Source organism: Solanum dulcamara, chromosome 7 (genome assembly GCF_947179165.1).
Source record: "Solanum dulcamara chromosome 7, daSolDulc1.2, whole genome shotgun sequence".
In the NCBI taxonomy this organism is placed as follows: Eukaryota; Viridiplantae; Streptophyta; class Magnoliopsida; order Solanales; family Solanaceae; genus Solanum; species Solanum dulcamara.
Genome location: NC_077243.1, coordinates 77,288,457 through 77,314,745, shown reverse-complemented (window position 1 = coordinate 77,314,745; position 26,289 = coordinate 77,288,457). Strand labels below are relative to the sequence as shown.

The following is a 26,289-nucleotide window of genomic DNA, read 5'->3' as shown; positions in this document are numbered from 1 at the left end:
GGCCTCAACTGAACGACTGAACTCTCCAACTTTGAAAATGCATATCCTAGACACCGCACCTCATTCGCGAATTGAGCTGTGTCTGATGGACATCCGACTCTGACATGACACATTAATTTTGAAGGTATCTAAATAATCATTTTATAAGTTGGAGTGTCCAACTGATGTAGTGAGAAACAATCTGTTTACTTTGAGTCTTTGCTATATCTATTAATATAATGTGAAAACTATGGCCCTAATGTAATTTAGATCATATAGTACTTTGCTAAGCAGATGACTAAGTGTGCTTCAGTGTGAAAGAATTAATACCTGTAATATTGAAAAAATGACTCTCATAATTTCAAATCACGAAATGAAATTTCATATTCAAACGGCTACTTAATAGATTTTGAGTCACCAAAGATCTAGTTGAAGTCAAAAGACATTAACAAGGACATTAGTTACTTTATATTTAATCTTCTTGAATTAGATGTTCATGTGTATCTCACTTCGATTTTCAAGAAAGTCTGTGAGGTAGGTACGTTAATTTTTTGGTTTTATTTTAATTTAGCACAAAATTTTTAAAAAGTAAAAGAATTTTTTCTTCTATTTTCCAGAAAGTCTGGGAGGTAGGTACCCTTTTACTTGATCCATTTCAATTTGTTTGTTTTATTTTAACTTAGCACAAATTTAAAAAAAGTAAAGAATTTTTGCTTCAATTTTCAAGAAAGTCAGTGAAGTAGATACTCTTTTTACTTGATCCATTTCAATTTGTTTGTCTTATTTTAACTTAGCATGAAATTTTTAAAAGAATTTTTGCTTCAATTTTCAAGAAAGTCAGTGGCAGGGTTGGAGCTAGAAGATTGTAATTAAGGGGGTTCGGAAAGAATTTTTTTATCAGAAAATCACATTGTATATAAAAGCAGAAGAGCATATAGACACTTTAATTTGTTCTCAATTAGCGATTGAACACTTCAACCTGACAAAATGCATCTCGTGAGAACATCTTAACTTTAAAAACGGACAATTTTAAATATATACAATAAACTAATTAGTTTACAATAAATATAGTCATATTTTATTTACATAAAAAATAGCCAAAATCATAAAAAATATACTGTGATTATACAATATAGCTTGCCAAAAGTCATAAAAAGTATACATTGACTATACAATATAGATTACTTATACATGAGTTATACACTGAATATACATTATGATATACTCTATACATAAAATATACACTGAATACACCTGAATAAACACTAAATAGCCTTTTTTGATAATTAAAATAATCGAATGATCATCTACCGTAGTTATCCCCTTTTAAAAATGCATATCTAGTTGGAAACTGGGCTTGTTTTGAAAAGCAAGGCCACACAAGCCTCACCAAACCAATGGATAATGAGTTGACCTCACTAAAAGAAAACCATTTTTGATAAATTAAGTGAAATAATTCACACCAAATACCACATAGTCTAAAATGGGACTTGTTCTAATTGAAATCAAACTCATAAAAAAGAAAAACCACCCCTTAAAATGAAAAAGAAAAAAATTAAAGAAAAAAATAATGGGGTTGCTATGTTTGTTGATCTTTATGAGTTCCTATAATGATTTCAAGTTAATATAAAATAATAACTAGATTTGCAATAAAAAAATTATAAATATATTATTATTATTATTATTATTGTTATTATTATTATTATTATTATTATTGTTATTATTATTATTATTACTACTATTATTACTATTATTATTATTATTATTACTATTATTATTATTATTATTATTATTACTATTATTATTATTATCATCATCATTATTATTATTATTATTATCATTATTATTATCATTATTATTATTATCTCGTACGTTGTGCTCTAGATAAGCTATTGGTTAAGGATGAACCTATACTATAGTCTCTATCCTTTGATAATTTACTAGCCAAACGTGAGAGTTAATTCAATAAAATTAAAATAATTAATAAATGACTATTTTTTTCCTTTAAAAACCATCAAATATGTCAAACAAATTCAGTTGATAAAAAACCACTGCAGATTTAATATCTAATTATGAAATATTATTGTCAAAGTCGCAACAATCTGCTCACACTTATTGGCAAATTAACTAATTTAATTTCAACTCATTCTATATGGTCCATGCTCAATATATATTATATTTAAAATAAGATAGTCAATGATAAAATATATTTTGTCCTCTCCACTTTAAGATAAACATATGTCAAACAACTACTCTTCTCCTGTTCCAATTTATTTGATATTTTTATTTTTTGAAATTATGAAAATTTTAATTGATATTTTATAATTTTATTTTTTAATTATATTCACATGAGAAAATAATAATTTATAGTATTTTTTTATATAATTTTTGAATATATAAATTTTTATTTAAAATATGAAGCTGATTGAATTCAATTTAATTAACTTCAAATTAGTTAATGTTAGAAATAGTAATGGGAAATAGATCATAGGATTAACAAGAAAAGAAAATGCAGAATATATGCCACTAATTATCTTCTCTGGAATGGGAAAGATCTAGGATAGACGGTCAATCTCCTAAAGAGAGCGATGTGCATAGATTATGCATGTAAGTAGAAATGTAATTCTGTGGATACTGGATAATATATCGGGCCTAATACGTAGAGATATTGCACCATTCTCAAAGAAATCATACGTACGTGACATTCTTGTGTCATATAACTATGTTTCCGAAGTAGAACCTTCCCTTTCCTGTTCCATGGTCCTCAACTTTTATAATTTGTGCTGAACCCTTTTGTTTGATGATACTTCTGGTTTTGCTATTTTCATTTTTTAGATATTGCTTTAACCTCTTTAATGGAGTTGGCTAGCTATCGACATATCTTTTATAGCCTTTGTAGATTATTTTTTTTTTGTCCAAGCCCCTTAAGTTATATGAAAGATGTAAATTTCCTCTTCGTACAAAAAATGTCCCCTACTATTAGGAATGAAATAACAACATATGAAATTTGCCAACGCCACTTTCTTTACAAAGTAAATTTTGTTAGACATTAGAAAATCAACTACCAAGTATACTAAAATCTTGTTATAGTCTTTTTTTTTTAGTCAAAATTTATGGTCCATTGGACCAAATTTTATTAGAATATCAAATCTTTTATACTCAACCATGATCAAAGGAGAAATTTTTCGTTTGAGCTCTAATCCGGAAGGTTGGTATCTCTTCAATTTCATTCATTCACAAGATTTTTAATTCTCGTAAGAAGAGATAAAAACTATGTGAAGATGGATCTTTGCATAGTATATACTCCCATATTTGTAAGATAATATGCTATTATTATCACTTCTCTATAACAATGTTGAAAATAAAAGTTACCTTGTAACTTAAGGCCAGGAATGTCTTTAATAATGTGTTTGATTTTCCATGGTGTTTTAGCTTCACCATTAATCATATTAATAATTATCATGGAGTCAAATTCCACCTATATGTTTGTAAGTCCCATATCTAGGCACCATTTGATACCAAAGAGAATTGTTTTAGCCTTTGTAGAATTCAACTTATAGTACAACAAACACGTGAAATTTACTTATTTCACCCTAAAGTTTTGTCAATGGCAAGAACATATATAAGACGATTTGTTAACAGTAAAAATATAAGTGGACAGAATGTTATAATTAAGGACGGAGTTACAATATTAGATATGAATTCAAACAAATTCAATAATTTTTATCTAGATTTTATATTTGTATTAAAAACATATTAAACATATACAAATTTTTAGTTACAAACTCAATAATTAAAACCATTCATAAGTTCGAATAAAAATTCAAAATCATAAACTTCAAATCTCACCTCCGTCACAATATAATGCCACTAAGACACGCCTTGGGAAGAGGGTAATCAAATTGGAAATGGTCTAATATCAAAGCAATAAACAGATCAATGAAGAAGACTAAGTCATGTTTGGCCCACAAGATCTTTTTTTAAGAAATAAAAAAAATAGAAATCTCTATAAACATTTAAAAATAAATTGTTTGGTTATCAAAACCATTAATTTTCTTCTTAAATTAAAATAATTCCAAGAATTTAAAAAGAAAAGAGATTATTTTCTTTTTCATATCAAACGAAACCAAACCAATCTTTCATAACCACAAACTTTTGAATGTTAAATCTATTTTATTTTTTTTAAAAAAAATGTTCAATGTATTCATCCTCCTACCACTGCAGACACATTATATAGCCAAACATCAAATTCTTCTCATGCTAATTCTATTTAGTGACAGATTCACGGCAAATTATCAGAAAACTATGTTATTTATGAGTTATTTAGTGATAAATTCGCGGCAAATTATCACAATTCAAATGGTTTAGTCTATTAAAATGATTTATTTAGTAGAAAATTTAAAATTCTTTTTCAAGCCTGCATGGTCATGGATTAGGACCAAATTTCACCAATATTAAAAACGAAAAAAGCAAAGGAGAATTAATGTGAAAATAAAAAGCAATTTATTTCGGTAAAATAAAAAACAAATCAAGTTAATAATTAATTGAAATTATATATATAACTTTTACTATTTTTAAAAAGTTGACTTAAAACTTTTTCATTACAGCAATATCTTTAGAAAATGTCGTGTGGATTGATTGAGTGACTTTTTTGATATAAATAAAGTTGAATGATTTTTTGCAATAAATATCAGTAGTTAAATGACCATGGTCGGCCTAAGGGTGGTCAAGCCACTAAAGTGGGAACTTTAGGCCCCAAATATTTTGTTTTATCATGTATCTGTATTGAATTTTTTTGATTAATTTGATTTTGAGATACACAAAATTGATCAAAGAGGAAATTAAAATATTTTCTAGCAAGATTTTTTATATTCTAAGAATCAAACTTAAAAATCTTTAGTTAAAAAAAATGAATAGATTATAAGTTATTTTTCTAAAAAAAATATTGAACAGCAAAAATAATTTTTTTTGTTAAAATTAATTTTATACCGCCGATTTTATTGAGCCTCTTCTCTAAGCCATTTATCTGGGGACACCAAACCACTTTTTGTGTGTAAATTCAAACAATTCTACGTGGAGATATTTTTTTTATTATATTTATTATATTTATATACTTACCCTCGTTCACCTTTAAATTTCAATTATTTTGTTCACAAACTTTTGGACTACATGATTTTATTTTTTGCATGCACTTAATTACTTTTTTTTTAATTTCTCATTCGAGTTCATACTTATTTTAGGGTTTAACTAATTCAATCATTCAAATTCGTGTGAAGAAATTCTATTTTGAAGGTAAAAAACACTTCATATAAAAAAAACTTTATATTTATGGCTTGAACCTAAATCTTTGGTTAAAGTTAAATAAATATTTACTACTTCACTACAATCTTTAATTAGCACATAGTTACATCCCGACCTACACGCCAATAGTTTCATCTCCTCTTTTTTCTTTTTCGGAAAATTAATCACATAATTTACAGTAGTATATTACTGTGTTGTTAAATATCAACTCTAATCTTCTCTCAAAATACCAGTAAAGGTAAACGAGTTGGTTGAGCAAGTGATTTCTCAAAATGGAGAGTTTCAAGTTCAAAATTGTTTGTATGCATGTATGTTTTCTCAATCAAGATCGTCGCACAAATTAAACCTTGTCTAATGTATTTTACTTTTTTTGTGACCTAAAGAATAGCAAATACTAATTTTCTTGTAAAATAAATAAATAAATATCAACTCTTTCTTTAACTGATTTGATCAAACTTAACCTACCCCCACTATAAATTGCAATGAACCAATCTGACTTTGAAAAGTGGGGTCTAATATATTGTGACTTTAAACCCTCCTCCAACCGGAGTTTTATTAGGTTGATCATATATATATTCCCCAAAGTCTTTTTTAAAGAAAAGATATCTTAATTAATGAATTGTTATAATGATTTTGCACACAATGACTCATAATTACTTTTTAATTTTAAAGATTATACCCTGCACATAGCGGAAGCTTTAGTGCACCGGGCTGCCCTTTTTATACTAATATCAATCGGCAAAACAAGTGATGTGGTTCGAGTTATAATTTATACGGGTTTTAGTTAATTGATATCAAATGCAAATTCGGACATTAATTATTTCTAAACATTTTTTTTTGAGATAAAATATGATTTTTTTTTACTTTATAAAAAAGTGGACGAATTACAATTTTGAATAAGCACATCTAAAATCCTAGACACTTTAAATTTGGTCTCAGCTGATAAGTAAAAGCTTCAATTTTGAATATGTAAATTTAGACACCTCAACTCGTCTCTATTATATCAGTTGAACACTTCAACTTACAAAATAATCATAGAAATACCTCCAAAATTCACGTGCCTTACCACCGTCCAATGTCCACGAGACACAATAAAAACGAATTGAAGTGTTCAATTTCCAATTAAGACTAAATTAAAATATCTAAATATACACTTTCAAAATTTAAATACTCAATAGTTATTTATGTATGTCTAATTAAAAAAAATAAATTAAATTTGCAGCTAATAATCCATACCAAATATCCAAAAAAGAATCTAAACGTGGAAGCTATTGGGAAGTAGGTGTCTTAAAAATAATACTTATCTCCCTTTCCATTTTCCTATCAAAAAAAAAAAAAGAATTTATACACAACACAACAAGTACTACAAAAGCTAAGAAACAACCCATTCTTTGAAGTCAACAATGACAAACATTAACACCAAAAAACACATTTTTCACCTATGTTCTTTCTTGTACATTTTTCTAGTTTCACAAGTTCTTTTACCAATTCTCGTAACATCAACAGATAATACGATAACGATTACAAATCCCCTTACAATATCCAAAACATTAGTCTCTCAACAAAAAAAATTCGAATTAGGATTTTTCACTCCCGGTGGGCCGAATTCAGACAAATGGTACGTCGGAATATGGTACAAAGAGATCAACGAAACAACGATAGTTTGGGTTGCGAACAGAGAAAAACCAGTCATCAATAATTCATCGTCTTCCCCTGTGTTAAAAATAACACAAAATGGACGTCTTGTTATTGATGACGGGACTGAAAATTATGTATGGTCGTTAGATAATTTCACTTATAATCTCACGAATTATAGTACTACATTTATAGCTAAGTTATTAGATTCAGGGAATTTCGTCCTTCTATCAGAGAAGGACGAAAAAATGTTGTGGCAGAGTTTTGATTATCCAACGGATACTTTGTTACCCGGGATGAAACTCGGATGGGACTCAAAAACGGGGCTAAATCGGAATATTACGTCGTGGAAGTCACCATTCGATCCTTCTCCGGGAAATTATACGTTTAAACTTGATGTCAATGGTTTGCCTGAGGCTTTTTTGACAAATAGAGATACAATTTTCTATAGAAGTGGACCTTGGAATGGAGTTGGATTTAGTGGTGTACCAGAAATGAAGCCAACAGATATTATGGTTTTTGAGTTTCAGATGAATAAAGATCAAGTTTATTATACATTTGAGGTATGTTATGTCTCTTTCACGTGTGAATCTGATTTTTTTTCATAATAATAGGTGGTATTATGTTGTGTTTTGTGTTAGTGGTGGGATGGGGGATTTGGTTTGTTTTGGTCCATCTTCATGGTATCAGAGTCAGAGTCAGACTCGTCTGATCATTTCTTCGTTTATCCTAAGTTGGATTCTTCTTATTATATTTCTATATTCTTCAGTTGGCACTAGCAGGCCATAGGGGACTTGGTTGTCTTGTTATACAATCTTTGAGTAATTTTCACCTTATGAGCTAGTTTTGGGGTTGAGGTAGGTCTAGAGTCCATTTCTTATCATGTTAAGGCACAAAAATAGGAGATAAATATATATTTGCTCTGATACTATGTTAAATTTTGTGAAAACGTGTTTTTACTTACTTAATTATGTTTTCAACAGGTGCTCGACAAGAAAATATGTTCAAGATTGTTAGTAAAGCATAACGGTTTCTTAGAGAGGTATACTTGGATTCCGACTAGTAACATTTGGAACAAATTCTGGTACGCCCCCAAAGATCAATGTGATTTTTACGAAGAGTGTGGTGTTTCCGGAATTTGTAACGCGAATCTATCGCCGGTTTGCAAATGTCTAGTAGGCTACAAGCCTAAAAATCAAGTGGCATGGGATTTAAGAGATGGATCAGATGGATGTGTTAGATATCATGATTTGGATTGTGAAACTGATGTTTTTAACAAATTGAAGAACCTGAAATTGCCACAAAGTTCAAGTTCATTTGTTGATACTAAGATGAATTTGGAAGAATGTGAAAAAATGTGTAGGTACAACTGTTCATGCATGGCGTACACCACCGCAAACATTACGGGTTCGGGTTCGGGATGTGTCATTTGGACAAAGGAATTAATCGATATGCGGCAATATTCGGTAGCGGAAGGTGGACAATTTCTCTACGTTAGAGTTGCTTCTTCTGACGCAGGTACGTTTGCAATTTAGTGCAATAATTTTATTTTTCGATATTTGTTTTTGATATTCGATTAATTTAAATTGCTATGAAAATTTTCCTTTTTATGGGGTAAAATACCATATCAAAATCATGAAAAGATAATTTAATTTCTTTTTCAAATTTAAACCCGAGAGATTTGATTATAATGAAAGAGTACTTCATATTTATCCCACTGCAATTCTTAATTTAGTACGAGAGAGTTCAGTCGAACTCAATTTGATGGAGTGGTTGGGTGTTGGTAGAGATATATATGGAATTTTTATTTATTTGTTGGGTTGATTAATAATAATAATAATAATAATAATAATAATAATAATAATAATAATAATAATAATAATAATAATAATAATAATCCCGTCTCATTTTTTTACGGAGATGAAAACACCATTGTTGAGATTTTAGGAGATTCTGAAACGATTGTGTAGATGATGGAGTTTGATATTTTGTTATCGTAGATTCTGAAATGATTGTGTAAATGGTGGAGTTCGATATATCGTAACGATTATTTTTTTAAAATGCTTGTTTAAAATATCTTGTTATTATATATTTAATGAGAGTAATTAATAGAAAAGTAGTTGGTGCTATACTTTGAAAAAATAATAAGCTAGTACATAATATCATTACAAAAAGCAAATTATAATTAATAAAGTCAATTGACTCTTGACAAAGACTTGAAAACAGCCAGCTAATCAAATATATTATCTTGCAAGATATTTTATTTGATTAAGAAAGACAAACATATTCTTTGTGGTAGGCACGTTTTAATTTTCACTTAATTTTCCTTTTTCTTTTTGAATTATTATATTATGTATTGAAAAAGAAACAAATGTAAGCAAAAATATATGAAAACAAACCCCTCAAAAGTCCTTAATTTGTTAATTATATGGTTTATCTACTATTAGGTGTTTGATTTTTTTTTCCCTTTTTGATTAGATTGGGATGGTTAGTTAGAAAATAATACGCCTATATCTCAAGCTTCTAGAATTAATTATTTTCCATTCAAAAGAAAATTCTACTAATACAAAGTTTTTTCCCACTTTGGTAAGTTAACTAAAAATGAGTTTCCTTTTTTTTGTTATCTTATTTTTCCTATGTATAAGCATGATATCATATTTCAACTAGAATTTAAGTTAACTTATATATACAAATAATATGAAAAGAAATGATAATAGTAATAAGCATGAGATCATATTTCAACTAGAATTTAAGTTAACTAACATATACAAATAATATGAAAAAAATGATAATAGTAATAGACACATGAATAAAAGGATAAATACGTATTAGCACCCAATGTACGTTTCTAGAAAAAGGTGAGCATAAAAGGTACATGTCTTGCTTTATTAATTAGTTTGATGTGAACATTGTGTATGTTCAAGGTCGTATTTAGAGTGCCACTTACAGGTTCACGTGAACTTATAAGTATTTTTTATATAGATTTTATTTATATTAATTAAGAAATTTATTAACTATCTAGAGGGTCAATTACGAATTCACGTGAACTTAATAGCTTTTATATATTCAGACTATCGTTTTTCTTTGGGTGAAGCTATAAGTCTGTCTACGGGTTCGGAAAAACTTAGTAGCTTTAATTAATATTCTATATTTTTGTTTAAAAATTCATTAATCATGTCTAAATAATTTATCAAGAACTCAGTAAACTATTTTTTTAGAAATCATAATTCATTAACTCAAAATTTGAGCTTCACCTATTATTATAAAAATTCAAATTTTGAATTCGCCTTGTTGTACGTTAATGTTTACCTAAAAAAAAGGTGAGAAAGGGATTTAACATTAAAACATGGTCATAAAGTGAACAAAGGGTGTGTAAGCTTTTTTATATTGTATTTTGTATTGCTAACGCAAATGGTTGCGTGACATAATGAAAATTACATTATTTTTTGCTCTTTTTGTTGTTATAGTTCCTTGAGGATATCATGTCTTTTTTTAAATTAATAATTATTTTTTAAATTTTGACAATGATGGAAAAACTAAAATTAGTGGACAATTGAAATTCCTAAAATTAGTGGACAATTGGTCCTAAAAGTTAGGTAAGTTTCACAGAAAAGATTCTTCTTGAAATGGACGAGAAGAAATCAATTTTTTGGACTCATTTTATATTCCAGAAAGAGTCGTTTTGGCCGATTATTTTGACTTTGATTAATTTCAAATTTACATTAGTATGAGTTCCACTTTTAAAATTTTCATAAAGTTTAATTTCATATTGTAAATACAAAAAAAAAAAACTTTTGGCCAAGGACAAAGTCTTTGGGTCATTTGAATGGTGAACAGGTTAGAATTATAATATAAAAATTAAATAATGAATAAAATTATTTAATAGATGTATTTTGGTTGGTAAATATTTGATTTATTGGATTAAAAATATAATATAATATAATAGATGTATTTGTCTTTACACTAGATAAATTAGGATTAACTATTATTTTTAATTTTAACCTTAGATTTTCTAAAGGACCTTGGAAGAAGAGTCTCGAGAAAGGGTATCTTGGTCATTTTGGTACTTTATCTCAGGATTATTATCCGAATTGAAGGTTCTATAGAAATCACAATTACGATATAACGACTAGTTTCGATATCAAACATTCAATCAAACACGGATCAAAATAATCTCACGTTTCATCCTAAAATAGTTATTCCTTATTTCAGAAACCAAAGGATTATGATAATTATTACGTTGCGTAATTACTATGGAGTGCATATTAAGTCTCTTTTACTAATATGCATTGAATTCATGACAAAGGAAACTTGACCTTCCATTCATTTGTATTTTTCGAGCAATTCACACCTAGTTATGTTACTCAATCGCGATATAAAAAAAATAATCTTGTGACTTTAGTGTTTAAGAAAAAAATAATTCAATCTTGATGGTAGACTCATTTTCAATGTCTTAATTTACAGCAAAAAGTAGAAATGTGGGATCTGAAGATGGTTCTGGCAAGACAAAAAGAATTGCTATGGCTACTGGAATCACAGCTGGAGTTGTTCTTGTTCTAATTGGAGTTGTAAGCATTTGCTTCTTATCAAAGAAAAAAAAAATATTGGAAGGTCCAATAAGAAAGAAAACTGAACATAGAGGTATGTTATAGCCTATAATTTCGATTTCACTATGGTCATTTGATATTTACTAAAGGCATAATACATAAAATAGATATTTTAACTTGGCCTCAACTGGTAACTAAACACTCCAACTTTGAGATTGTACATCTAAATACCTCGACTCGTCTCCATTGTATATTGTGGACATCCGATGTTGATGTGACACATAATTTTTGGAGGTATCAAGATGATTATTTTGTAAGTTAGAGTGTTCACCTGACACGGTCGAGACGAGTTGAGGTGTTTAAATATGCATTCTCAAAGTTAGAGTGTTTAGTTGTTAATTAATGCCAAATTAAGGTGTCTATCTATGTATTATAGGAAGCATAATTTATGGTGGTGTTTTGACACCACCATTTAACATTTACTAATTGATTTTGGGATAAGACACAAGTATCCCTCCTAAATTATAACTTAAATCTCAACAACACACTTTAACTTACCTAAGTCTTATTATCTCTCCCTGAACTCATTTTTTCTATATTTTCGTGCATTGCGTTTGTACAACATGCACCGCCACGTGTGTAAAAAAATAATTTGAATTTTTTTTAAAAATTTCTTTTTTTTTGAAATTTTTAATTTTTTTTTAAAATCTTCTTATTTTCTTCATCTTATATTTAAATTAAGTTAATACACGTAAAAAAAATGTCTTGTATTTAAAAAAAATTCCACTTTTTTAACCTTCCTTCATTGTTTTTTCTCCTTTTTTCTATTGATTTTATTTATTCTTTTTATTTTCTTTATCATTCCTTTTGATTTGATTCAAATTAAATTCCAAACTTCTTGTATTTAAAATAAGTTAATTTCGGACAGATATCAAAATAAGTGACGAAAATCAAATAAAACATAAAATAATTAAAACGTTAAAATTAAATGTCACTTTTTAATTATTTTTAAAAAAAATACAAGTAATTTTTTAAAAATAGTTAAAAGTGAAAGGATAAGAAGTTAATGAAAGAGAAAAAAAAAGTTTAAAGTGAGGAGGGACATAAATATTTTACGAAGAAAAAAATGAAAATAATTAAATATATATAAGTTTTAATATCAATAATTATGTGTACTAACTAATTGTAAAATGACCAATTAAAAAAGGCATATATCCAATTTTTTCACTCATTATTTGCCTTCAAGTAAGTGCGCACAGTCTCTATGCTACGTTAGGATATATTTATTCTATTTTAAAATAGTTTAGGGGGCAATAGGAGCCTAGCTAGTTGAGTTTAGAAGTTTCATTGAGATTTCTATCATAGTTTAGAAGCACTTATATCTTATCCCTGCTTTGCCCATATACCCGCTTCAGATCGACATATGGTGTCTAGATTTAGAGTTATGAAGAAACTAAACTTCAAACATAGCGTCTGAAGTTCAGCCACTTTTGCCCGGTTGGAGTTTAATCATTTCTGCGTGACTTCAATCATTTCGATCTGAAGTTCATGCATATATATGATATGGCATATGTTCAAGCAAAAATTGGTTTAAGTCTTAGACAAAGACTTAACTTTAGCCATATGTACTTAAACTTCAGTCAGACTCAATGTCTAAAGTTTTGTTAAGACTAACTTCAGACACAATATGTTTGAAGTTGTGTTTGAAGTTGTCTCGAAGTGGGAATAAGTGCAAAAATATTTTAAAGATGAGAACAAGTTAAATGACAACGTCAAAATTGAATATCTGTGAAATTTGCCCAGAAACTATATACCTCATAATTAACCAAGATTGTCTTTTTTGAAAGGATTTTTTATCTGATTCATATTTCTTATATTATTGTTGAGCCAGGCTCTATTGAAAGAAGTCAAGATCTTCTAGTGAATACAGCCATTATTCCAAGTAAGAGAGAAATATCTGGTGAAACTGTCGCAGACGAGTTTGAATTGCCATTATTTGATCTCAGCACCTTAGCTGTGGCTACAGAAGATTTTTCTGATGCAAACAAGTTAGGCCAGGGCGGTTTTGGTTGCGTTTACAAGGTAATGCTCATTTAAACGTTAAAAAAGCTTGATTGATGTCTCACCATATCCATGTCAGATCCTCCAAAAATACATTAGTTTGGAGGATGTAACAAGAGTTGTAGTGACATTTTTTGAGGATCATAGAAATACATCAAAAAACTAGTCCTCTTTTGCATTTACAAGTTAAAGTTGATCATATATCTGTAAAAAGAACCTATGCTGCTCGGACAGGACAAAAATGTTGTTGCATGATCCATGTCAGATCCTCAAAAAATGCATCACTTTGGAGGATCTGACAAGATCTAGACACATTTTTCGAGGATTTGAGCAATACATGGAATGCTAGTCTTTTTTTTTTTTTTTTGTATTTACATTGTAAAGCTCAACTAGATGTGGAAATCTAGGTTGTTCAGATTCTACATTTACAAGTTAAAGCTGATCATATATCTGTAAAAAGAACCAATGCTGCTCGGACAGGACAAAAATGTCGTTGCATGCACCCGAATCAGATCCTCCAAAAATGCATCACTTTGGAGGATCTGACACGGGTCTAGAGACATTTTTCGAGGATTTGAGCAATACTTGGAAAACTAATCTTTTTTTTGCATTTACAATGTAAAGCTCAACTAGATATGAAAATCTATGTTGTTCAGATTCTACAAAAATGTCATTGCACCCCTGTCAGATCTGACACGGATGCAATGGCATTTTTCAAGGATCTGAGCAACATATGAAAAACTAGACCTTTTTGCCTTAACAAGGTAAAGCTCAGCTAGATGTGATAACAACCTATGTTGTTTCATTGCACCCTTGTTGGATCTTCTAAAAAATGCTTCATTTTAATTTGGAGGATCTGACAAGAGTGCAATGGTACTTATCGGAGTATCTGAGCAACATTGGGAAAAAAACTAGTCCGTCTTATGGCAAAATGTGAAGGCGCTCACTCAATAAAAGAACTTTTTTAAAAAATTAATCAGGGAATAGTAGATGAAGATCAAGAAATAGCAGTGAAAAGGCTGTCAAAGAATTCAGGCCAAGGAATTGAGGAATTCAAGAATGAGCTAAGATTGATTGCAAGACTTCAGCACAGAAACCTTGTTCGCCTTCTTGGATGTTGCGTTGAGATGGAAGAGAAAATGTTGATATACGAATACATGGAAAATAAAAGCTTGGATTCAATCTTATTCAGTAAGTCCGTTTTTCGTTCTATATTTAATTATGATCAGTAAATATCTTTATGTGCTATTGGACTTCAAAATTAACAAATATACGCGTTTCAGACAAGCAAAATAGCTCGTTGCTAGATTGGCAAAGACGATTCAGCATTATCTGTGGGATCGCTCGTGGACTTCTGTATCTTCATCAAGATTCAAGATTTCGGATTATCCACAGAGACCTCAAAGCAAGTAACATTCTTCTTGACAAGGAAATGATCCCGAAAATATCAGATTTTGGTATGGCACGGATTTTTGGAGGCGATGAGACCGAAGGAAATACAAAGAGAGTAGTTGGAACCTAGTAAGTTGAACCACATTATTCCTTCAAAAACATTTCATAAATCACCTTGAAAAGTGTTGGTAAATCGATTTTTTTCTCTTAATGCAGCGGTTACATGTCTCCTGAATATGCGATGGACGGTCTATTCTCTGTTAAATCAGATGTTTTCAGCTTCGGAGTTTTAGTGTTGGAAATAATAACAGGGAAGAAGAACAGAGGATTTTATTTTCAGAATAACCAAAGAAACCTGCTAGGACATGTAAGTGCACCAATTTTCACAACTTAGTTTCTTTTGTGACAAAAAAAAGTCGTCATTTCTAACAGAGGAGTAATCAAAATTTTGAGTTTATGGGTTCTGAATTCTAAAAAACATTAGTCGAGCGTTGTCTAGTTTCTTTATCAGTATTGTTATTATTACTCTTTTACTGTATCTTTCTTCGATTTTGATGTTACCTGTTGTTTCTTTTGCTTCAGTTATCGTGTTAATTGTTGTTGCTACTTGTTTTCTTCTTAACTGTTTTCAACATGGCTTATTCGCTACTGTATTTGCTTTACATACTTGATTTTTGATATACTTACTCGAGCCGAAGGTCTATTGGAAACAATCTCTCTACCTTCACTAGGTAGGGGTAAGGCTACGTGCACCCCCACTCTTCCAGACCGCACTTGTGGGATTACACTGGGTATGTTATCGTTGTTTTTGAATTCTAAGAAGTATAGCTTACTGGATTCTTGATAACTTTTTTATGCATATTTAGTGGATTTCATTTCACAACTACAAGGTTTTGACTAAAGTTGCTACTGAATTCTGTCGAACCTGTAACTTTCTCTCTAGTACCGCCCTTGATTTCTAATACAAAATGTATAATCGCTCTGCAGGCGTGGAGACTATGGACAGAAGGAAGAGCCTCAGAACTACTCGATTCATCAGTTGGCGAATCATTTTCTCCTTGCGAAGTAATGAGATGCATACAAGTCGGGTTATTATGTGTTCAGGAGCAAGCAGAAGATAGACCAAACATGGCAACAGTTGTATTAATGTTAGGCAGTGAAACCGCAACGATGCCTCAGCCTAAGCACCCTGGCTTTTGCCTAGGAAGGAGACCCGTTGATGAATACTCAGAAACTATTTACGAAGAAACATTCACGGTGAATCAAGTTACGATTACCATGCTTGATCCCCGGTAGTCCAAGGTACAGATGAAGAGGTTTGCTCAGTTGTACGTAACAGAATAGAAATCAAGGCAAATTCCTTTGATGGGAATGAACATAGAGATTCCCCGATGAATGAATGCAATACATGGATCCCTACTGGCAAAATTGTATAGTACATTAGTTTTTTGCCCCACCCTACCCCATCAGAATGATCAATAGTGTTTCAACTTAACCCACGTATAGTACATTAGTACTACAAGTGGTTAACAATTTTCTCTTTGTACACTTACCTTCTTTTGTTTTACAAAAAGAAATGTTTTTTTAGCTAATTATAGAAATAGTCTTCTTTCTCATTTCAAGAAACTGTGAAGTTCCAATATAGACAAGTCCTTTTTCAATTGAACTTCTTGCTATTGCATTTCTTATAATGTATATAAACCTTGTTATATATATTAAAAAGAATTGAAATGTCTCTCTAATATTTCTTGATCATAGATTTCAGAGCTATTACTGAACTTCAACGTTTATCAAACAAAAGTTACTTTTCTATTTTTTGTCACATTAAGGTCATCCAACTTAAAGGTTACCAACAAATGTCACCTCTCTATTTCCTGTCACATATAAGTCATCTAACTTTAACGAAATCAACTAACAAGTAAATGTCATTTGAATTTTTATATTTTATATCGAAAATATGATATGGTACTCCAAATTATTGATGACCAGCAATGAAAATTACTCTATAGTTTTATCTCTCCTCATAGTTTATGTGAATAGCAGCTTATCCTAATTATATTATATTATTTATATTTTTATATTATATTATTATATATTATATTATATTATATATTATTAAAAGTGGAAAGAATTTTAGGCAAAAGTTAAATTACGGTTTTACCCTTAAATTAAATTAAAATGTTATAAATTATTTAATAATTAAATATTAAATAACAAATCATCATATTAGTACATGAATCAACCACTATAAAGTCTCTTGAATGTGTATTCTTTGTATTAATTTCATGTTTGAGTATATTCATGAATTCTTTTGTTCTGGTCATCTTCCAATTGGAAATATGAATAGTTATGTTTGCCCTTCACAAAAAGAAAAAATCATACAAACCTATTTTATTATTATATATATATATATATATATGTATTAATATGAAGTATATTACATAAATTTTACTACCATCAACTCTCCATTATGTGAATATATGTAACTCCCACTAATTATATTCATTATGATTTTTAATCACACATCTCATCCACATCCATGATCTCAAATGGATTAATGACATATTCATGATAACTCTTTGTGTTCTTCAACCCTATTCTATAAATAGTGATATTTGACACAATATTAATTGGAAAAAAAATGAGAAAATCTCTATGCTCTCTTCTCTTGTCTCTTTTAATTTGTTTCGTTTAGTGTTTATGTTTCTTATTTGTTGTTATTGTAAAACTTTCTATTGTTTTGTTGTTATTATTATTGAGAATTTACCGTGCATGGTTCGTTGCTTTGTATAGATTAGCCTAGCATGTTGTGTTTGTGTAACCTCATTGAAAATTGTATTTGTACAATAGTTGGTTACTTTTACTTTATGCATTTTTAGTCAATTTTGTAATTAAGGATATATTTTTTTAATTAAGAAGATATATGTACTTTTTATCGTAAAATGATGGATATTTTTTAGTAAATACCAATAGATTTGAAGGGGATAAAATATGTCATTTGCAATACAAAATTAAAAGTAAGGAAATATTTTGGGATAAACGTGCAAAGCACGTCCGGAGAACCAGTGAGTAAAGAAAAGTCATAATACATAAACAGACACTTAAACTTGACTTTAACTTAACCATAACCAAATAAATGCAAAATTTTAATTGCCACATTAATCTTGATAGTGATATACTTCAAACTTACCTCTCCCTTTGGTAACACAAACTTTTTCATCCACATTAGTTTGCTTGGGCTAAAAATGGTCAAACAAGGTTGAACGGTCACTTCACGTGCATTGATGCAGCCAGAATTTTTCACTAAGGGGTTTAAAATATAAAGAATTAAACACAAGAAGTAAAAGAAGATTCAATATTTATTAATTATATGTACTTTAAAAATAATTTTAACCATGTATTAACAATATATTTTTTCACCAAAGAGAATTCGAATGAACCCCTGAGTCCTACCTAGCTCCATCTCGATTCACATGTTTTTAGATAATTTCAAACAAAATAGTCTCTATATCCATGGCTTCCTCGTGTTGTGATAATTTTGAAAACAATGGTGATGTAGAAACAAATATCACATTAAAATAATGGTGATGTAGAAACAATGGTAGGTATTTCAAAAAAATAAAAATTGCACGAACATTATTATATTTTCTTGATAAAAGTCTTAAGGGTGTGTTTGTTGGTAGGAGGCTAGAAATGTTTTACTAGAAAATGATATTTTTAGAAATAAGTGATTTTCTTACTTATTTTTTGATATTTGGTAAGTAATAAGAATAATATATTACTTAAATAAACATTAAGGGTGTCATTACCAAAAGTCCTACCGTAATTTGGCTAATCGGTAAGGGATTTCCATAGAAAATGTTACAGGGAGCCAAATTTTGATGGATTTCGTTGGAAATTCCTGTTCAAAATTAGCGATTTTCTGATAGTGTGTGGAGGTGAGGGTTGGTGGAGTGGGGGCGAGGCGGGAGTGGGGTCGGGTGGAGGTAATTGGTGTGAAATGTCACTTATGGAAAGTCATCTCTTAATTCATAAAGAACTTGTTTTTTTTTTTGAGATATTCGTCATTTTCTTATTTTTAAAGAACTTTTTTTTTTTTTGAGATATTCGTCATTTTCTTATTTTTAAAGAACTTTTTTTTTTTTTGAGAAAATATCCCCAAAATATCTCGACCAACCGAATAGGAAAAATTGGAAAACGTTTTCCTGAATCCATACCAAACACACCCTTATCATAAACATGTTCTCAACCAACACACATTCAAAACCCTAGGACCCACGAGTCTCCTACGTTAAACCATTAATTACACACACAGAAAACAGACAACAACAATAAATTGCTAAGAACATGAAAAGCTGAAGCCATATGTTCGGGGTAGTTGTGCTTCATTTAGTTGAAGACACAATTTCAGGATTTGAACTTTACATATTTGAGTTTCGGATCCTACCATAACTCATTTGATGTATTAGGTTCGAAATTAATTATTTGTACTTGTTAGGTGAATTTTTAAAACATAATACATAGAGTCCGAGCTAAAATTACTGAGTTTGAATTGACCTAGCTGGTACTCGCCCTTTATCAATGAATGACCTAATGGTTTAATATCGTAAAAAGTGTTGCTCTCCTATTTCTTTTATATGGCAACGTTTGACTATCGACGAAGTTTATGAAAGAAATGAAGACTTTTTCCTCGATATTTTTTTTACGATAAAAGCATGTCATTAAGGGCAGGGGTGGATGTAGAGTTCATTTTATCTATGAGTTTTGAAAAATTCACAAAATAAAGTACAGATAATAATACGAATCCTATAAATCAAATAAGTTGTCATAGAATTCCGAGCTCAAATCCATAAAGTTTAAATTTTGAATTTTTCTCTATTTAAGGCTAAAATGAAAAGTTAAAGCTAAATCATTTGAAAATATATAGACGTGTCATTTTTCATGGAATAAACTAAAAAGAAAAAAAAACATCACATAATTTCCTATATATATATTTAAGCCTTGGCAGTTACCCTATTTTGAGTGATAATATAGAATCCCGTGTCCAGCTAACTTATGAGTATGTTATGATGATATAAAATGTATTCTGTTTAGTTCACATTTCATATTTTAAACATCATGCCTAAGACAGAATTGTCCTTGATAGTTCTACTAGTAATTATCGTATTTCACGTACAATTTTGTACTTCCACTGATACAATTTCCTTTAACAAATCTCTAAAAGATGGAGATTTGTTAATCTCTTCTGGAAAATCATTTGCTCTTGGTTTCTTCAGTCCTGGAAATAATTCCAACAATCGATACGTTGGAGTTTGGTACAATAATGTCCCTGAACTAACAGTCGTTTGGGTCGCTAATAGAGAGAATCCTATAAATGGTACGTATGGGGTTCTCTCTATCGACCCAAAGGGTAATCTCGTCATACTAAATCGAAATACCAAAATTTTCTCCTGGAAAATAACCAATATTTCCTCTGCTCAGCTTTTGGATTCAGGGAATTTCGTGTTGTTTCGAGACCCGAAAAGGGCAGTTATTGTATGGCAAAGCTTTGATTATCCTACAAATACTATACTTCCTAACATGAAATTTGGGAATGACAAGAAAACCGGTTTGAACCGGTCTCTGACGTCGTGGAAATCGATGGATGATCCCGGTTCAGGGGAGTATTTATACAAGGTTGAGATAAATGGAATAGTACCTCAAGTTTTCCTGTACAAGAATTTTAACAGGATATGGCGAACCGGACCCTGGACCGGTCTAGGTTGGAGTGGTGTACCCGAAATGAAGCCTGGATTTATATTTACCATCAATTATGTTAACAATGAAAGTGAAGTCTCTGTGACATTCAGTATGAAGGAACCAGTTCTCTCGAGATTAGTACTGAATGAATCGGGGATGATGAATATATTGAACTGGCAAGAAGGTGGGAAGAAATGGGTACAATTTTGGTCCGCGCCTAAGGACTCGTGTGATGACTATGTGCATTGTGGCAAATTTAGTAATTGCAACTTGTACAACTTGGGTGAATTTGAATGCAAATGTCTTATCGGATACGAGCCAAGGGATAACCGGTCATGGTACTTGAGAGACGGTTCCCACGGGTGCTTGAGGAAGAAGGACGAGAACCTGTGTAAAAATGGCGAGGGGTTCGCCAAATTGAGTAATGTGAAGGTTCCAGACACGTACATAGCGCGATTGAATAGGAGTATCGGGTTGCAAGAATGTGAGAAATTGTGTCTGAATAATTGTTCTTGCACTGCCTATGCAAGTGCTAATGTTAGTATAGGAGGAATTGGATGCATCACTTGGTATGGTGACTTGATAGACACAAGAGAATTCACAGATGGAGGCCAAGATTTGTATATCAGAGTATCTGCATCTACTTTGGGTAAAATTTATATTTTGTAGAATAATATTTGCAAGTTGAATTGATTTTGTTAATAACAAATAATTGTTGAAATGTGCGATCATCTTATCTAAGAAGTTAAGCAGTTATAAAGGATATATTTTTATTTACTTAATTATGTTCTTGTGTCTCTTTGAGCCGAAGGTCTATCAGAAACAACTTTTTTTACCCTCACAAGGTAAGGGTAAGGTCCGCGAACACTCTATCCTCCTCAGATCCCACTTGTGGATAGGTATGTTGTTGTTGTTGTTGTATGTCCTTTTGTGTGTGAGAATGACTAATGTTTGCTCTGATACTAAGTTGAATTGTTCGATCATCTCGTTGAAGAGTTTAAGTACATAATAGTGTCATTTCTCTAACAGCTTAAGTTTTTAGATGAGATGGTCACACACTTCAAACAATTATTAATGTTTTACGGTATTTTGTTACAAGAAGTTTTACGTTTTTTTTCTTTCAGCTCAATTCTTGAAGAACAATGGTCATCACAGGAAAAGAACCATAGCAATTGTTACAGTGTGCATTTCTGCAATGCTCATCGCGCTCTCGTTTGCTTGTTGTTTGGTAATAAGGAAAAGGAGAAGAGGTAAAGGGTATCTTTCTTAACAATTTTATCATTCTTTACAATTCTTAGTCCAATTCTTAAAGAGTGACACCTAAGTACATACTCAGGAGGAGGGGTTCATCTGAATCCCCTTTGTCGAAAATTTACATTGTATAAACAAGGTGCATCTGAATCCCTTAATTTCTTTGTGCATTTACTTCATTCTTGAATCCCCTTAGTGAAATCTTGGCTCCGCCACTTACTATAATGAGTTACTTCATGTACAGATAAGGAGGACCAATTCACCAGTTTGAATACTTTGAAAAGGAATTTAGCTTCGTATGAGAACTCTTCAAGATGCAATGAGATGGATGGAAGTGAACAAGTCGATGTGTTAATCTTCGATCTAAGCACTATCATTTCTTCCACTGATGATTTCTCTGATGCTAATAAACTCGGAGAAGGAGGCTTTGGCAGCGTTTACAAGGTACCTCTCGATATGTTACTAACTTCTTGCCCGTTTGTTGAGCCAATTTTACTTGAGAACAAGCTACATTTTGAATTCAGGGTCAGCTAAACAATGGACAAGAGATAGCGGTCAAAAGACTTTCGAAGAATTCAGGACAAGGAGTGGAGGAATTCAAGAATGAAGTAACGTTAATCGCCAGAGTACAACACAGAAATCTTGTGAGGCTTTTAGGATGTTGCATACAAAGAGGAGAGAAAATGTTGATATATGAATACTTGCCAAACAAAGGCTTGGACAGTTTTATCTTTGGTACATATATACGTTTCCACATTGTGTAAAGAAAATAGACATGTTACTAATGGATTACTAATGTATGAATTTCGTATCGTGTTGCAGATAAAACTAAAGGGTCACAGTTAGATTGGAGAAAACGATTTGAAATCATCGTTGGAATAGCACGAGGATTGTCATACCTTCACCACGACTCACGAGTACGAATCATACACAGGGATTTAAAAGCCAGCAATGTTTTACTAGATGCCTCAATGCACCCGAAAATATCAGATTTTGGAACTGCTAGGATATTTGGTGGTGACCAAATTGAAGCTAACACGAATCGAGTCGTTGGAACATAGTAAGCATCACTTCTATGTATGAACAGGTGTGTATTTTTCTTAAAAGGCATAAGACAAAAACGTACCCTTTAACTTGACTTCAGCTGGCATCTATGCCCTCCAACTTTACACAAGTAGGCACTTAAACTTGTATAAAGTTGAACAAGCAGACACACTTGTCCTACACGGCAATTCACGTGGGATACACTCGAACTAATTTGTATTATGCCATGTAGGACACATATTATGCCATGTAAAACGTGTGTTTACTTGGTCAACTTTATACAACTTAAGGGGTCTACTTGTGCACACCCAAAGTTGGAGAGCATAGATGTCAGCTGAGGCCAAGTTAAACGGCACATTTATGTATTATGCCTTCTTAAAATGGTGGATATTGACATAGGTATTGGTTCATTTCAGTGGTTATATGTCACCAGAATATGCAATGGAAGGGCATTTTTCAGTGAAATCTGATGTTTTCAGTTTTGGAGTTCTGTTGCTGGAGATCATCACTGGCAGGAAAAACACTACTCATTATCAGGATCTGTCTTTAAATTTAGTTGGAAATGTAAGACATCTCTTCATCAAGAACTCACTTTTGTTTCCATTACCTATTGCATCAAGTTAAAAAGATGCATCTTGTTTTGCTCTAGCCCTTTACAAATTACCATTGCTCTAGAAAAGGATATCTAGAAATGTTCATCTCTTTTTTTCTTCTTTCTTTATGGTGGTGTCAGGGCCAGCTTGCATGTACTTCGACTATTCTAGCATAGGGCTGGAAACAGTGGCATGCATTGAAGGGTATTCAATTGAATCCCTTTCTTTAGAAAGCTATGATAAACTGTTGGGCATATGTGAACAAAGCCTCACATTATAAGTAAAAAAATAAACTAATTAAGGGGACAGTATTATGTCATGTTAAGAATATTCTTGAATCATTTTAGCCTAACAACTAATATCAGAGTCAATAGTTTGGCGGGATAATTATGGAGATGGTAGAGTGATGGAGTGGGGCCTGATTTTGTGCCTTTAGCCATATGGGCTGGTTTACTATCTTTACCCGTACCTTTGGAAACACTTACGCAAAAAGAAGCAGTGGCCTTTCGTGTCCATAAATACTCAGTTGACATGATGGCACACAGTAAAATCTCCAGATAAGCCTATAAAGTGATAGGTTATGTGGAACTTAGTTTAAGGAGAAAATTGTTGAGTGTATGTGAATAAAGTCTCAGGTGATGGAAAATAAGAAAAAGATAACTTATAAGGTGTTGGATACTCTTAATATTGTGAGGTCTTTTGGAGAAATCGTGGGAGTTTTGTCCGAAAACTGTCAATATCACACCATGTTGAAAGTATCTTTGAATTGTTTTAGCTCTATAGAAACACATTATTTTTTCACATATCAATTTTTGAATCCTCTTAATATAAGAGGAGCATCTTTTCAAATCCCAATCATGACATTTTTGTATTTTCTTGAATCCCCTAATCAAAAATTCTGAGTCCGCCACTGATAGAAATGTTAATATTTCTCTCCTTTTTTTTCAGGTTTGGGATTCTTGGAATGATGACAAAGCTTTAGATGTTGTTGATCCCTCATTAGGGGATTGGTATGAAACTAGTGAAGTTTTGAGATGCATCCAAATTGGACTATTATGTGTACAATCATATGCAAATGAAAGACCAATGATGTCTGAAGTGGTCTTCATGCTTTGCAATGAAACAAAATTGCCTAATCCTGGACAACCTGGTTTTGTGTTCAGATCAAGAAATTCTTCTTCACTTCCTTATTCGTCATCAGCTAGTATTGGAACTTCTGTAAATGAGATTTCTATTACTACACAACATGCTCGCTAATGCTCGCTAGGTGTGTGTCGAATCCTTCAAAAGTAGTACAATATATATTTTTTGTGGATCTAACATGGGTGCGGCAATGTTTTTGGAGAGCACTGAGCCGTATAGTCTTTAGGTAATTTATAGTTGATCTTTTTATTGCTTTAGTTTAAGGAACATTTAAATTATTAGTGTATTTTAACATGTTATATCAGGTAATTATTTTTTTATGTTTTAAATTATTAATTCTACTTTTTATGGATAATTATGTATAATTAGTGACTTGATAATGTAAAAATTCTTATATATGATCAGTAGATATTAAGGTGGGAGTTAGGTCTACGTACACTCTATCCTCCTCAGACCCCACATTATGAAATTATACTGAGTTTGTTGTTGTTGTTATGTTCGCTAAGTGTGTGTCGGGTCATCCAAAAATAGTATATTTCTCCATCCAATTTATGTGTCACCCTTTGACTTCACACAAAAGTGTAAGAAAGAAAGAAAGACTTTGTTTGACCATTTGTATGGCAATAAATCATTTAGTTAAAGGTAAAAGTGAAAATTTAAAGTTAAATTGTTTTTAATTATAGAAAAGTGATATTTTTTTAGACGAACAAAAAAGGAAATGATATAACATAGATTGAGACAGGGGGAGCACATTTTTTATGGATCTGACATTGGTGCATGCGTCTAGGGGTGTTCATGGTTCGGTTTGGGTCAGTTATTGATTAAAATCATAACCAAACCAATTTAATCGGTTATTAAATGTCTAAAACCATAACCAAACCAAGTAAAATAATAACCACGGGTTTGGTTATTGTCGGTTTGGTTCGGTTTGATTCGGTTATTCGGTTTATGACTAGCCGAGATAATTCAAATATTCTCTCTCTACATTCTTCAAATTCTTATGAAGCTCTTTTTTCCTCACGACCCACAGAGGTTCAAAACAGAAAATGAAACAACTTAAACATTCGGGAAAAAAAAAGAAAACAACTTAAAATCAATTTAAAATTTGAAAAACTCCTTACAAACCTTCTCAAAATTTGACAATCTTATACTTGGGGTTGAGGAGTTGTGGTTGCTCTTGAGCCTTCACTGTCAGTCTATGACTGTGAGTCTGTGACTTTGTGAGAAACCAACGTGAGAGGAACAAAAATGTAAAAGGAAAACAGATACTAGGGTTTTAAAGTTTTAACTTTTACTTTATGTTGCTGCATGTTGCTCAAGTGCTTAGTGCTTATTAGAAATTTAGGATTTAGAATTTAGGATTTAAAATTGGGCTTGAGAGTTGGGCTAATGGGCTTGGATTGTTGGACTTGGACTTAGTGTTTATTAAAATTTATAATTGGGCTTGAGAGTTGGGTTTGGATTGTTGTGCCTCAAAAATAAGTATATTAATATTAAATTAATAATTAAAACGTATAAAATATCTTTAATTATTTATGAAAAACTAATATTATACATATAAATAATTATAAATTTTAAGTATATAATTATCGGTTTGGTTCGGT

General features: G+C 31.0%; 2 protein-coding genes across 4 annotated transcripts; both read left to right on the top strand.

Annotated features, from left to right (window-relative positions):
• The first annotated feature begins 6,656 nt into the window (after positions 1-6,656).
• Positions 6,657-16,576, top strand: LOC129895055 (receptor-like serine/threonine-protein kinase SD1-8). Its single transcript, XM_055970687.1, has 8 exons — positions 6,657-7,478; positions 7,899-8,433; positions 11,380-11,556; positions 13,354-13,544; positions 14,504-14,714; positions 14,807-15,044; positions 15,132-15,282; positions 15,903-16,576. Exons 1-8 carry the CDS (start codon positions 6,684-6,686, stop codon positions 16,209-16,211), a joined length of 2,607 nt encoding a protein of 868 aa, XP_055826662.1. The 5' UTR covers positions 6,657-6,683; the 3' UTR covers positions 16,212-16,576.
• Positions 16,577-19,957: 3,381 nt separating this feature from the next.
• LOC129895056 (G-type lectin S-receptor-like serine/threonine-protein kinase At1g11410) lies at positions 19,958-25,064 on the top strand. 3 transcript variants are annotated; one of them, XM_055970688.1, is made up of 8 exons: positions 19,958-21,303; positions 21,779-21,904; positions 21,991-22,044; positions 22,150-22,349; positions 22,430-22,640; positions 22,728-22,965; positions 23,366-23,513; positions 24,491-25,064. In XM_055970688.1, the coding sequence occupies exons 1-8, from the start codon at positions 20,034-20,036 to the stop codon at positions 24,797-24,799; spliced, it is 2,556 nt and encodes an 851-aa protein (XP_055826663.1). In that variant the 5' UTR covers positions 19,958-20,033; the 3' UTR covers positions 24,800-25,064. The 3 variants fall into 3 exon arrangements, with proteins under 3 accessions (XP_055826663.1, XP_055826664.1, XP_055826665.1); XM_055970689.1 differs by lacking the exon at positions 21,991-22,044; XM_055970690.1 differs by lacking the exon at positions 24,491-25,064 and having other exon boundaries at positions 22,728-22,992; positions 23,366-23,437.
• Positions 25,065-26,289: the final 1,225 nt, after the last annotated feature.

Bases quoted from the DNA above. Each gene is read 5' to 3' on its own strand.
- LOC129895055 (XM_055970687.1), top strand. From the start codon at position 6,684: ATGACAAACATTAACACCAAAAAACACATTTTTCACCTATGTTCTTTC. The intron at 11,557-13,353 runs GTATGTTATAGC...TTGTTGAGCCAG, and splicing joins AAAGAAAACTGAACATAGAG to GCTCTATTGAAAGAAGTCAA. The intron at 14,715-14,806 runs GTAAGTCCGTTT...TACGCGTTTCAG, and splicing joins CTTGGATTCAATCTTATTCA to ACAAGCAAAATAGCTCGTTG.
- LOC129895056 (XM_055970688.1), top strand. From the start codon at position 20,034: ATGCCTAAGACAGAATTGTCCTTGATAGTTCTACTAGTAATTATCGTA. The intron at 22,045-22,149 runs GTGCATCTGAAT...CTTCATGTACAG, and splicing joins ATTTACATTGTATAAACAAG to ATAAGGAGGACCAATTCACC. The intron at 23,514-24,490 runs GTAAGACATCTC...CTTTTTTTTCAG, and splicing joins CTTTAAATTTAGTTGGAAAT to GTTTGGGATTCTTGGAATGA.